Source organism: Dipodomys ordii, unplaced genomic scaffold, assembly GCF_000151885.1.
Source record: "Dipodomys ordii isolate 6190 unplaced genomic scaffold, Dord_2.0 Scaffold206, whole genome shotgun sequence".
NCBI lineage: Eukaryota > Metazoa > Chordata > Mammalia > Rodentia > Heteromyidae > Dipodomys > Dipodomys ordii.
In genome coordinates, this window is record NW_012267422.1 from 179,034 (window position 1) to 193,570 (window position 14,537).

At 41.4% G+C, this 14,537-nt stretch overlaps 3 protein-coding genes across 3 annotated transcripts in view; 2 read left to right on the plus strand and 1 right to left on the minus strand.

Moving 5' to 3' along the window:
* LOC105999998 overlaps positions 1 to 14,537 on the plus strand; it is a 43,164-nt gene that overhangs the window by 1,752 nt on the left and 26,875 nt on the right. The window contains exons 3-6 of the mRNA XM_013035183.1: positions 6,756 to 6,881; positions 7,038 to 7,183; positions 7,471 to 7,911; positions 9,043 to 9,382. Coding sequence (XP_012890637.1) covers positions 6,756 to 6,881; positions 7,038 to 7,183; positions 7,471 to 7,911; positions 9,043 to 9,382 — 1,053 coding nt within the window. The remainder of the gene's footprint in view (positions 1 to 6,755; positions 6,882 to 7,037; positions 7,184 to 7,470; positions 7,912 to 9,042; positions 9,383 to 14,537) is intronic.
* Positions 6,767 to 7,148, minus strand: LOC106000030 (histone H2B type 1). The gene has a single exon (XM_013035213.1). It carries the CDS (start codon positions 7,145 to 7,147, stop codon positions 6,767 to 6,769), a length of 381 nt encoding a protein of 126 aa, XP_012890667.1. The 5' UTR covers position 7,148.
* On the plus strand, positions 7,523 to 7,915 carry LOC106000025 (histone H2A type 1). Its single transcript, XM_013035209.1, has one exon. It carries the CDS (start codon positions 7,523 to 7,525, stop codon positions 7,913 to 7,915), a length of 393 nt encoding a protein of 130 aa, XP_012890663.1.

Consider the following 14,537-nt stretch of genomic DNA (forward strand, 5'->3'; position numbering starts at 1 on the left):
AAAATGAAAGTGAATAATTCCTGTACGACTTCGTAAGTTAATATTAAGTATTTACCTTGTACTTTGACTGAGGTGGTAGTTGTGAGCAGAGGACTGAAAAGGTTCTGATTTATAGTGTGAAATGACCTATTTGCCTGATGGATGGAAAATAGACTGATAGACCTGGGTAGGGGCAAGGAGAGCAGTTGGGAGGCTGCTACTACTACACACAGTGACTTGGACCAATGTGTTAGTGATCGATAGATTCTGTATACATTTAGAAAGATTTAACACTTTTTAGCTTGCTTTTTTTTTTCCCCTGACCAAATGATGGTAGGGGATGAGAGAAGGAAAGTTCATAGATGATTCTGATAATTTTAACAATAGCCACTGGAGGGAGAAAAACAATTACTAATAGAGGGAAGAAAATGAAAGAAATATGTTTTAGAGAGAATTAGAGGCTTAATTTTGATTATCCAGAGAGTCTGAAATACTGTTAATTATCTAAAAAAATATGAAATGGTTGGGTATATCTAAAATAAGATGTGAAATGATTGGGTATAAAGCTGGAGTTTTGGAGAAAAAATATATTTACCATGAGTCGAAAAACAAGATCAGGGATGGGAAGGTGGCCCAGTGGTAGAGTGTTTGCCTTGCATGCTTGAAACTCTGGGTTTGATTCCTCAGCACCACATAAGCAGAAAAAGCCAGAAGTGGCGCTGTGGCTCAAGAGCTGAAGAGCTCAGGGACAGTGCCGGGGCCCAGAGTTTAGGCCCCATGACTTACCAAAAAGAAAATAAAGAAAAACAAGATCAGATGAATTTTCTCAGGAAAGAAATTTGATAATGAAGAGAAGCAGTTTAAAAACTGAACCAGGCTAGAGAAATAGTGTTTGTTTTCAAGCTCTGTCGATTACGTTATGATTTTTATTTTTGGTTGGTCATGGGGCTTGAACTCTGATTGCCTGATGCTGCCCCTGAGCTCTTCAGCTCAAGGCTAGTTAGCGCTCTACCACTTGAGCCAGACCACCACTTCCACTATTCTGGTGGTCAATTAGAGATCAGAGTCTCATGGATGTTCCTGCTGGGGCTGGCTTTGAACTGTGATCCTCAGATCTCAACCTCCTGACAAGCTAGGATTACAGGTGTGAGCCACCAGTGCCTGGCAATACATTATGATTTTTTGGGTATTTCTCAAATAAGTCTCTTTTTCTCTTGTAATTCTCAGGTAGAGTATATCATTATTTTGCAGATGTAGGAAAGTGGGTTTGGTAATGAGTATGTAATAAGACTTCAACATAAACACAGCCTTTCCACAGATTTTGGGTAATCTATGAAGATCCATGGATCTTCCCCACAGATTTTTCAAGCAATTATCAGGCCTCCTGAAATATTTTGTTGAACTCTGCTTAACACTTTAATTTTTATCATGCCTGATCCAGATGGTTCCAAGAAGATAGATCTTTAGATAAAAATCTGACTTGGGGCCTGGAATGTGGCTCAGTTGTAGAGTGTTTGCCTAGCATGCATGAAGCCCTGAGTTTGATTCCTCAGTACCACATACACAGAAAAAGCCAGAAGGGCACTATGGCTCAAGTGGTAGAGGGCTAACTTTGAGCAAAAGAATCCAGGGACAGCTGGGTGCTGGTGGCTCATGCCTGTAATCCTAGCTACTCAGGAAGCTGAGATCTGGGGATCACAGTTCAAAACCAGCCCCAATAGGAAGAGCACGTGAAACTCTTATCTCCAATAAACCACTCAGAAAGCTGAAAGTGGTGCTGTGGCTCAAGTAGTAGGGCGCTAGCCTTGAACTGAAGAGCTGAGGGACAGCGCCCAGGCCCTGAGTTCAAGCTCCAGGATTGCCAAAATAAATAAAATCTGATTTTTTTGGGAAATAGTTGGGTCATGACTTTGCTGAAAACCTCATTTCACTCAAAACCCAAAGTTCTTTCAATGACCCACAAGTCCCCAATCTCTAGCCCTTATTACTTCTTTATACTTAATTGCCAATACTTTTTATTTCCTTTCTATTCCACTTTCATTACTCCTAGACCTTTTTTGAAGTACATGTCTATCTAAGGACTATGTAATGACAGTTCCCTCTGCAGGAGCAGTGAACTGCCAGGTCTCTATAGGTAACTGCTACCCCACTTTTCTTCAGGTTTGTGTTTGAATGTCATCCCCTCCAGGAGGTTGTTTTATACTAAGCTCTCTGCAAACTCCATACCAAATACCAGGCTTATTTTTTATTGCCCTGAGGAGCCTGCAATTTTCTTTTTCGAAAATTAAAACATTACAATGAAAATCAAAGGAATGGAATAATAGTACATAGGATATCTAGTGAGAATGTAAGTCAAATCACTGTTTATTAGCAGCTATTTTTGCTAAGAGCCCTACTTAAGGACCTTTTCTTCCTTTTGTCTTTCTTCCCTCCCTTTTCTTTTTTTGTTTTGTGCTGGTAGTGGGGCTTGAACTCAAGGCCTTCCTTGTGCTATTGGGTAGCTTTTTCAATGAAGGCTGGTGCTCTACCACATGTGCTCACAATTATATAACTAGGTGGTTTACAAATAACTCCCACCTTTTTTTTTTCCTTTTAAGCTAAATACCATTTACTTTATTTTTTGAATTTTAATTGTATGCTAAAATTCTCTAAGGCATTTTTGTATGCCAGGTGCCTAACATGCTTATTAAAAAGATGTCACTCAATAATTGTTGAATACATAAGTTTTGGTTTCCTTAACATACGGCAAAGAAGGGTCTGCAGCAGAATTTCCTATCTGTGAAACAAACAGCTGAGATTTGAGAGAAAGCCAACTGGAGATAGTTATCTTTAAGGAGTTGATTCTTTCCTTCCTTCCTCCTCCAAATGTAAAAATACTTGTGGCATTCATCCTTTGTTTTTTCCTCCTGTAAGTAATTTTATAGTAAAAATGAAAATATATTATTTGGTAACTTTTTTCCCATTGTATCCTACCATTATATATATGTATATTTTTATTTTTGGGTCCGGTCCTGGGGCCTGAACTCGGCCTGGGCGCTGTCCTTCAGCTTTTCAGCTCAATGCTAGTGCTCTACCACTTAAGCCACAGTGCCACTTCCGGCTTTTTTCTTTTTGCTTATGTGGTGCTGAGGAATTGAACCCAGGGCTTCGTGTGTGCAAGGCAAGCGCTCTACCACTGAGCTACCTTCCCAGCCCCCTACCATTATATTTATGTTTATTTTTACTACAATATTTAACAGGATACATGCATAGGATACATAAACCTTTTTATTTTTGCCAAACTCCTAGTATTAAACATTTAAATTTCTAGATTTTTAAAACAAGAATTGCAATACTAAGTAGAAGTTTAAAATGATTACCGTTTTAAGTTTTAAAATGATTTTACATGAAATACATGCAGAAAAAAAGATAATATTCAAGGATGAGTAAATGGAGCTGAGGGGGAATATAGACAGGGTAATCTTGGTCTCTTGCTTAGTTTGCAACACCTGTGGACTACTAGTTAATGTAGTACTTAAAAGCCTAGTCTCCATCTTTCTTTTTTTTTCTTTTTTAAAATTGTTATTCTTAAGTAGTTGTACAAAATGATTATAATTCCATAAGTCAGATTATGAGCACAAAGCTTCCTGGTCAATGTCACTCCATATTTCTTATTAGTTAAATTGTATCTGCTTCAATTTCATCTGATAAAGTCCTATCACCTGAAAATATGACTGAATTTTGAGAAATAGTCTTTAAAGTTATAAAAATATCGGTGTCTCTCCCCCTCCCCACCTCCTGCCCCAACCGATCTAATTGCAAGAAGAGATTTGGGCATCAGTACAGAGACATCATGTGAGGACAGAGAAGAAAACTGTCTACTAGCCAACAGAAAAAGCCACAGAACTTAATTGTTGCCACAGGGTTTATCTCAGACTTAGTGACATCTAAATTGTGAGAAAATAGGTTGTTTAAGCCACCACTCATTCTGTAGTACTTTCTTCCTGAATGCCCTAGCAAACTAAACAAACAAAACCCCAAACTTAACCATTTTCATTTTGTAATTCATTTGCTTTGAATCTTTGCGGTGGTCAGTTCATAAAGATGAACACAAAACATGCACACACACCCAGAAGTATCTTTTTTCCTTTTCTTCAGGTTTGTTAGCTAGTATGCCTGTTACAAAATAGATTAATGACAAAAGCATACATATTCATTTAAGTTATTTAAGATGACGGGGAGTCTTCATACAGAAATCAGTCAGGCTTGAGTAAAAGCAATCACACCTATGATTTTATGCTGTAGTTGATTAAGAGAGTGGACAGCAGAAACATAGCCCCAAAACATGAGCTAATGTTAATGAACTGGGGGTGATGATGCAAAAACCTTTTGTTCAGTTTCCTTTTTGGGGTCAGCATGTTTTACAGTAGATACTTAGGATTTGCTTTGAGGGAAAAGAGGAACAGCAATCTCTCAAATTTCACTATTAATGTATGTCAAGATATTTTATATTTTTTGGTTATATATATATATATATATATAATATTTTTTTGGTCCGGTGGTGGGGCCTGAACTCTGGGCCTGGGCACTGTCCCTCAGCTCAAGGCTAGTGCTCTACCACTTGAGCCACAGTGCCACTGCTGGCTTTTTTCTTTTTGCTTATGTGGTGCTGAGGAATCGAACCCTGGGCCTCAAGTGTCTACCACTGAGCTACCTTCCCAGCCCAAGGGTAGTATATTTTTAACTCCACCAATATATACTCTGTAGGGGGTTCACAAAACTTAGTAACTATTTTGTGGTTCCTTTAGAAAACCAGGTACTAAAGCATTAATGATTGTAGTGGTAGTAGCTACTAGAACTAGAGCCAAATACTTCAACTCTGGGGCTTGAGGGAGCTGATGTTCTTCAGCTATTTAGGTGTTAGCAATGTACCCCAATGAGTCTTCTTTGGAGTTACTGTCCAAGGATATAACTCCAGGCCAATTAAATCTCATCAGGTAGCTATTTTCCTATGTTCCAATTAAAGAACAAATTTATGAAGTTGCAGAAATTCATCATAAGCACCCTCACCTCAATATTTTTGGCTTAAGATATATTGGGGAAATGTAGCAACAACAACAAAAAGAATATGTGCTGGAAAGGTGGCTCAGCGGTAGAGTGCATGAAGTCCTGGGTTCAATTCTTGGGCACCCATTCACAGAAAAACCCGGAAGCAGTGCTGTGGCTCAAGTGGTAGAGTGTTTCCTGAGCAAAAGCTCAGGAACAGTGCCCAGGCCCTGAGTTCAAGCCCCACGACCAGAAAAAAAATATGGAGGAAAAAGAATCGTCATGAGGCAGTAAAGGGAGCAGGAAGAAAAGAAAAATTAGTAAGCAACTCTTAAGATACTTATTCTTTTTACAACCCAACACCTCTGATTTCTGCATTGAGTATTGTGAAAAGCTGAATCTCCGAGATTCAAATGGCTGACAGACCCAAATACAATATTAGGGATGGAATCCATCTTCTGACGCCGGTCACACAGGTACCCAGGAAGGGTTAACTCCATTTTTGAGGCAGTGACCATTTGTTGCTTGTTTAAACTGAAAGGTTAAACCTAAGATAAGCAAATCCTGTGAGCAAACCTAGACCACCAATTATCTCAGCTAGCAGAGTAACAAGTGGTGGAAATCCAAACACATTGTTGTTTGCCTTTATAAGCTCTGTAAATGTTTAACTCGGGGCTCTCCTCCTAGGCTCCGCTGTGTCGGAGTGTAGGACCCAGGCCCGAGCTGCAGCCCGTCTAAATAAAACCTTGCCTTTGCATTTCAGAACGTCTGACTCTCGGTGGTGGTCTTGGTGGGGGGTCCTACGACTTGGGCACTACACCCAGTATTTCGAGTAGAAACTTAAGTTTACAGCTCTTACTGGACTAATTTCAGCCTCTACAGCTTTTGGAAACTCATTTTCACCCTCCCTTCCCCAGTGATCACGGAGTGTTTGTTGGAATTAACCAATCACATTGAGAGCTGATTATTCGTTTGAATCCCTCATTTGCATAGCACTCAGCTCAGGAACCGTATGTAAATCCGCCCTTTGTTTCAGAACGTTTTTTTGTTTGCTAGCTTTCCTTATTGTGATTTGCTAAAATAAAACTTGGCTTTGTATCTGAGGTCTATATTTTGTTGAAATGACTAAATGGGCGTTCTTGTGAGGGGTATTAAAGGTTCCTGGAAAATGATTTTGTTGGAGAAGGAAGTCTTTTACAGGACTCGGATGGCTTCCAAACAGATTTTTACTGCTTACATCTAAATTTCCATATTCCTGTAACTAAACTCGCACTCCAGAATAAAGTGTCAAATGCACATTACTAATTAAATAACTCAGGAACGATTAATTCTGCGAAGACATGCAGACTCCAGAATGGGGGAAAGGGTCAGGTAGAGATGTGTCTAGGAAACAGCTGCCAATAACGTATCCCACTAGATGACAAATTGCTAAATATTCAATTTTTCCACAGTGCTTACATGTAGGTGCACTAAAATCCGTTTGCTATAGACTGAGGAATTCTTATAGAAAACTACAGTGGAATAGGGTGGTGGTGTCGTTTTGTGGGTAACTGACATTAGCTGGTTTTTTCTAGCATGCTGTATGTAACTCTACTGAAGACATTCCCTAAACATCAGAGTATATGAAACGCCAGCACTTACAACCCTCTAGCGTACCCACTACCAACTTGGCCAAGTTTCTTTGCAGATCTTTCAAAAAATAAGTGAGTGGCTCTTAAAAGAGCCTTTGGGTTGGTTGGCTTTCCACGTAGACCAACAAAATCTACTTGGAGCTGGTGTACTTGGTGACGGCCTTGGTGCCCTCGGACACGGCGTGCTTGGCCAGCTCCCCGGGCAGCAGCAGGCGCACGGCCGTCTGGATCTCCCGAGACGTGATAGTCGAGCGCTTGTTGTAGTGCGCCAGGCGAGAAGCCTCGCCCGCGATGCGCTCGAAGATGTCGTTCACGAACGAGTTCATGATGCCCATGGCCTTGGACGAGATGCCGGTGTCCGGGTGGACCTGCTTCAGCACCTTGTACACGTACACCGAGTAGCTCTCCTTGCGGCTGCGCTTGCGCTTCTTGCCGTCCTTCTTCTGCGCCTTGGTCACCGCCTTCTTCGACCCCTTCTTGGGCGCGGGAGCGGACTTCGCTGGTTCGGGCATGTTCGGACTATTACTCCTGGATTACAATGAGCAAGTGTAAGAAGGGCCCGAGCGCCTTAATTATTTGCTTGGGGTAGATGCAAATGAGCACTTGTGAAATGAAGGACTGTGGTTGGTCCTTTTAGAATCTTGGCCACCGATAGGCTACTTTATTCTATTCCCTCATTGGCTAGTGTTCTAATCCCTTAACCTTTCAACCTGAAACGTTTATGTAAATTAGGACTAGATATTATTCTTAGACCTGCTGGTTGATTGGCTAAAATGTGAGGACTGCCTGTGTTATTCGTTAGTTCTGAAGCCTACCGTACTGTATAAATATTAAGCTGTTGGGTGTTTGTACGTTCTGGAGTGGTTCTTTTCTGTCTCGTTTTAACTATGTCTGGGCGCGGAAAGCAAGGAGGCAAGGCCCGCGCTAAGGCCAAGACCCGGTCTTCACGGGCTGGACTGCAGTTCCCTGTTGGTCGTGTCCATCGCTTGCTTCGCAAGGGCAACTACGCCGAGCGAGTTGGTGCTGGAGCTCCGGTCTACCTCGCTGCAGTGCTGGAGTACCTCACCGCTGAGATCTTGGAGTTGGCCGGGAATGCAGCTCGGGACAACAAGAAAACTCGCATCATTCCCCGACACTTGCAGCTGGCCATCCGCAATGACGAGGAGCTTAACAAACTACTTGGCAAAGTGACCATTGCTCAGGGCGGCGTCCTGCCCAATATTCAGGCCGTGCTGCTGCCCAAGAAGACCGAGAGCCACCACAAGGCTAAGGGAAAGTAAAACGCTCCGTGTAGCTGTCTGCATTCAAATCCAAAGGCTCTTTTCAGAGCCACCCACATCTTCATATGAGAGCTCGTAACAATCGCTTGGAAATGGTGTTTCATAAGTTTCTGTGTTTGCAAGTGGGTGGGTTGTACATATGTCCTATGTTTGTGGTACACGAAAGGTTGGAGGAAGCAAGTGAAAGTCAAGTGTGAAAAGTGGAATTTTAAGCCGACCCAGTGTTGCTGGTATTTTCTACAAGAAGGGAAACAAAGGAAATCCTTGTTAGAGCCTTTGGGCGGTGGAGTGGATGTTTTCCTGGGGAAAATAAAATAGTCTGTAAAATATTGAGATTTAAAACGTTGGGTGGTAAATAGGGCAGCCAGAAGTAAGCCTGAGGTTTTCACTGTGAACATAAAGACTAGTTGGGCTAACATTAGGAAGTAAACAGTTGCCAACTCACTCAGGCATAGTGCTTTCAGGTGATGTCCCTGGTACTCTGCCGTCCCTCGACTCTGCTAGAAGGTGGAAGTCCTGGAAGTAACCTGAAATATTACCAGTGTACAGTACATATTTTCAAGGTGTAGTTTTTAGAATTTACTACTTCCACATATGGAAACTTAACATCCCAGAGTTTGGTTTCTTATGGACCTATCGGAATCATGAAACAAAATTTTGGAAAACATCTCCCGAGTAAGACTACAAAGAAATGGAAAAAATAACTCATTACCCGGCATATGTAACTATCTTCTGTACATCGCCTTTACAATAACAATTAGAAAACAAGAAATTGGAGAAAAATTATACGTGATACCACGATCCAATCTGAACATTTCAAGTGTTTTTTGCTTTTAAATTTTTTCTTTTACATGTCTAGTGACTTGTTTGAAAATATTTTAATGAAAGAGGTCTAGTACAAAATTTACGCTTGGAACCCTTCAAAAGAAAAAAAAATGGAGAAATGGAAAATTCAGTAATTCATTTAAGAGTTTCAAAATCTACCAATCACGTTGTCGCTGCTTTAGCCAATAGTTTTATTGGGCGGGACTTTTGAAAAACAAAACAACGGTTTAGGCCAACCAGAGCATCCCTACGTGTATATAAGGGCAGCTGCTGCTCTTCTACTTCCTTCCTCTTCGTTATAGCGTTACTATGGCTCGTACTAAGCAGACCGCTCGCAAGTCCACCGGTGGCAAGGCTCCCCGCAAACAGCTGGCCACCAAGGCCGCTCGCAAGAGCGCTCCGGCCACCGGCGGCGTGAAGAAGCCCCACCGCTACCGGCCCGGCACCGTGGCGCTGCGCGAGATCCGGCGCTACCAGAAGTCGACGGAGCTGCTGATCCGCAAACTGCCGTTCCAGCGTCTGGTGCGCGAGATCGCGCAGGACTTCAAGACTGACCTGCGCTTCCAGAGTTCTGCTGTGATGGCGCTGCAGGAGGCCAGTGAGGCCTACCTGGTGGGTCTCTTTGAGGACACTAACCTGTGCGCCATCCACGCCAAGCGTGTGACCATCATGCCGAAGGACATCCAGCTTGCGCGCCGCATCCGTGGAGAGAGGGCCTAACGTGTTCTTGGCACTGGCTGAAACTCAAAAGGCTCTTCTAAGAGCCACCTACTAATGTCTGTAAAAGTAGCTGGAAATACTGTTACCTTTTCAGTGTCTTTTCTTTTCGCTGCTATAGATTATATTCTCGCAAGGACACTTTAGGTGCAATAAGCCTTCTGAGCTACTCAGATGTATAGATGGCAATTTATCTAGTCTACCTAGGTAGAATCGATTATGCCTTGGAGCTTTTTCCGTACTCAATATTGAGCTTGTTGGTGGGAAAAGGCTTATTTTTGGATAAGGCTTGTGTCAATCAGATTTTGTTTTCTCCCCTTCCTCCCCCCCCTTCCCCTTAAGATTCCTCTCATAGCCCAATGGTCTCCATGTGGCGTTGGAAGTATTAGTGAAACACCTTTGCCTGCAAACTCAATCATGACTAATTTTCTGTTAGGGACTTGAACTCAGGGCCTAGTTCCTGGCTTTTCTGCTAATTGCTGATCCTCTACTTGCGCTACACCTGCAGTCTAGGTTCACTGTAGGAAGGAGCCCCAAGTAATTGTAAGTAGGTGTTAAAAGGGATAGTGCTATTCATAGGTACCTGGGGCTAAAAAAAAAGCAGAAGAAATTTAAATCCTGCTTGAGTTTGAATTTAGTAAGGACTTACGCAATAGAAGGTGACTTGACTGTAGTTTGCCATTGCTTAGATACTGCTCTCCAAGAGAAGACTTTCTGGATTGCTTGCTTAATACTGCAGCAAGAATCATATAGTGGGGGCTGGGAAGGTAGCTCAGCGGTAGAGTGCATGTCTTGCAAGCATGAGGCCCTGGGTTCGATTCCTAAGCGCCGGAAGTGGCAGTGGTAGAGCACTAGCCTTGAGCTGAAGAGCTGAGGGACAGTGCCCAGGCCCAGAGTTCAGGCCCCATGACCGGCAAAAAAAAAAAAAAAAGAATCATATAGTGCTTTTAGAGTAATTGAGGGGAATAGTGAATGAGTATGCGGAGACACAGCAACTTTCATAGTTTGTACCATCAGTGATTGGTACTGGACATGTTCGAGGATGCTATACGAAAAAAACATCATTCTTGTCCTCTGGGCAGATATCGAAGATGCCCTTCGAATTGTCACATGTCTTTTCTGTACACACAAGGTCCTGTTTAATTAAGTCAGCTGATACTTCTTCATGGCCACCTTGGCAATTCACCATTTGCAGATATTTTCTTTTAAAAAATCATTATTGTATGACATTTTTGAATACATGGAAGAAGTTTAGAATTTATAAAAGCCTATGTACTCATCCACCTCCCACAAAATTTGCCAGAAAGCATTTTGTCAGGACCATTTCATTCCATTGCCTTGTTATAAACCAGAAAATGTTTTGTTTGTCTTTGACATAATTTAGAAACCTAATTGTTATGCCTTTAGTATTTTGCAGCAAATAATATTGGTGATTTTAGAATTAATGAAAAGAAATAGTGATGATTTTAAAATTTATTTAATGCAAACACATTTGTTGAAAGTTAATACTGGCTGCATTGGTGTTGCATTTGGGGAATCAAATAATTGAGATTTTTACTCTTGTGCAATATATACTTCATATGCTTTTTTCTTTGTGCCAACCTTGTGGCATGAACTGAGGATCTGAGAGCTTTTGCTCCAGGCTAGTACTGTATCACTTGAGCCATAGCTGCACGTGTGGTTAATTGGAGATAAGAGTCTCACAGACTTTACTGCTTGGGTTGGTTTCAAAACCTCAAACCTTAGATCCCAGCCTCCTGAGAAGCTAGGATTACTGTTGTGAGCTACTGGCAACTGGCTGTTTTTTGGTTTTGTGTGTGGGTGTGTTTAATGGTGCTATACAAGTTTTAATTTAAGAACTCTATGACTACTTTTCTCTGGATGTCTCATGTATACATCTTCATATATTTCTGTTGTTTTTTTCTGTAACAGATTTTAGGTTTTTCTTGCAAGTAAAATTTACGAGGTTGGTTAACAAATTATTTTTCCTCCACTATCAATTGGGAGAAAAGGAAAACCAGAGCCCGGTGCCGGTGGCTCATGCCTGTAATCCTAGGTACTCAGGAGGCTGAGATCTGAGGATCATGGCTCAAAGCCAACCCGGGCAGGAACGCCCATGAGACCCTTACCTCTAATAAACCACTAGAAAACCGGAGGTGGTGCTTTGGCTCAGGCGGTTGAGCGCTGGCTTTGAGCTGAAGAGTGCAGGTACATTGCCCAAGCCCTGGCTTTGAGCTGAAGAGTGCAGGTACATTGTCCAAGCCCAGAGTTCAAGCCCCATGGCTGACAAAAGAAAAAAAGGAAAACCAGTAAAAATTAGTTTTGTGTTGGATTTCATTTATTCTGGAAGAATATTACCAGTTTTATTGTTTTAGACAATTTTTTTTTCTGCTCCTAGGTAAGAAAATGGATTTACGTGGATTGCAAATTTGAGTACTTTCTGAGAGCAGGTTTATTGTTGTAGGGACAATAAAGTGAGTGAGCTATCCAGGTGTTTTTTCAGAGGGTTGTTTAGTTAGTACATGATTTGGGAGAATGGACAGCATCCTACTACCATTTGTACTCTCTGTATTTGGCATTTAAATTATTTGAGACATGGAGATGCTAGGGCTTGGAGACATGGCTAGATGAGAGATCCCTCCAAGGATTTTGGAGGCCCTGAGTGCAAATTCAAGTACCCCTAAAAACCCCCAAACAAAACAAAAAACCCAAATGGAGATACTAATAATGGAGATATACCTTGCTTGGAAACTGTCCAGATGATCAGTCCAACAGTAATTTTATTACTTTGAAAGTCTGTAGCAGGCGTCAGATAAATTATTTCATTTAATGCACAGTATCTATGGATGTGAGGTCATTATTGGATCTACTACAAGGACTAACACATGATAGCATAGTGAATTGAACTTGCTCACAGGGTTCCTCTAGATAATCAAATCCTGGACATTAGTTATTCCTGGGGTTAAGACAGTATGACTTCATGTATTGCATTCACACCTATTTTATTACATTCACACTCATTTTTATCTTATGATATTACATCACTCTTTCAACAAAGATTGTTTATTGAGTTGAGCTCAAACCTATTACCACTTGCTAACCACTTGCTCTACATTCAGGCAAAAATTATGGTTTATATGCTTACGGCGTGCTCAGCCCTGTACTTGTGGCAATCCAGCAGTAAATCATAGGCACAATCCTTTTTTTTTTTGGTGGGTCATGGGGCTTGAACTCTGGGCCTGAGCCCTGTCCCTCAGCTCTCCAGCTCAAGACAAGCACTCTACCACTTGAGCACCAATTTCTGGCACAGTCCTTTCTGTGTGTTTATTCATTTTGTGTTGAGCTACAGAAATAGACCAAAGATATAAAAAAATGAGATGCTAGTACTTCATCTTGGTAAAGAAAAGAAAAGAAAAATGTAGATAAGGTGGATAAATACTGCCAGAGAACAGTTGCAATTGAAAATAGCTTTGTAGGGGCTGGGAAGATGGCTCAGTGGTAGAGGGCTTGCCTTGCATGCCTCAGGCCCTGGTTTCGATTCCTCAGCACCACATAAGCAAAAAGAAAAAAGCTGGAGTGGTGCTGTGGCTCAAGTGGTAGAGCGCTAGCCTTGAGCTGAAGAGATGAGGGACAGCGCCCAGGCCCAGAGTTCAGGTACCACGTCCGGACCCCCCATGACACTGAACATAAGCCTGAAATCTGGAAAGCAGTGAGATATTCACAAATCTGTAAGAAGATTTTTCCACAGTGAAGAAACATTGTACCCCATTCCAAGTTTGGACATACTTGAGGTTTTGGGCTATACTCAATTGTCTAAAACCAGGGTTGTCTTAACTCCATGTTGATTTATTCTTGTAATTTTCCAAATATTCTTCCAGATTCTTGAGGACACATTGCTAAGATAATGGACAAAAAGGAAGAGGCAGAAACAGAGAACTCTTCAGCACATGGAGGACTGCCTGATTCAGTCATACTAGTATTTAAGGAATGTTATGCAGTAATTTACTTAATTTTTAAAAAAAGAGATCTGGACATCTGCAAAATCAATATTACTGTTTTACTTTTCAGAAGAATAGCAAATGTGATATTTCTCAAATAGCTTCATATAACAGTACACTTTCTGAGACTTCATTATGCTAGGTATCTATAAATGAGTACAAATGAAACTGCTCATTTGATTGCCATTAAGCAACATGTAGTGAAGCTCCACAAAAGTTTTGGGGTAAGAGGAATCACAGAGATGGTGGGACAAAGGGTGAACTAATTCAGTGGTGACACTCATTACAAATTTTGTGGAAAATGTGGGGGAGGGGGAGGGAGGCCAGGAGGAGGAAAAAAAAAACTGGGAGAAAAGTAGGGAGGGAGTTAAATAAAACCCCAAAACGCACCCATTACCTGACTTATGTAACTGCAATCCTTCTGTATATCACCTTTACGAAAAAACCCACAAAAAACAAAGAACAAAAAAAACACACCCTAAACTTTGCTGGGCACTGGTGGCTCACACCTGTAATCTGAGCTACTCAGGAATCTGAGATCTGAGAATCACTGTTCAAAGCCAGCTTGGATAGGGAAAACAAAAAAACAACAACAAAAACGTTTTGACATAGTGGCAAAAACCATAATTTAAATTTTTTGTATTTAGGTACAAAGTAATTTCAATTTAACATGTCAGATTTCCCATAGTGTGTGTGTGCGCGCGTGCACATATGAGTGTGGGCATGTGCAGTTCTGGGGCTTGAACTCAGGGCCTGGCACTGTTGCTGAGCTTTTTTGCTCAAGGATAGCACTTGTACCACTTGAGCCAGCTTTTTGGTGGTTAATTGGAGATCAGGTCTTAGCCTCCTGAGTACCTAGGATTACAGGCATGAGCTATGGGTGCCAGGCAATCTTTAAAACAAAGTTAAATATATTAAAATAAAATTATTTATGATAAAGTTGAAACACATTCAGTTGCTGTTTCTTTTTCCCACTAGTATGATTTAAAACTCAGAGAGAGGCTCTCACTTGCTCTGCTATCACTGTATAACCTTAACTACATCCCCAGCCCACTTTTTACTTGTTATTTTGCAGTTGGAGT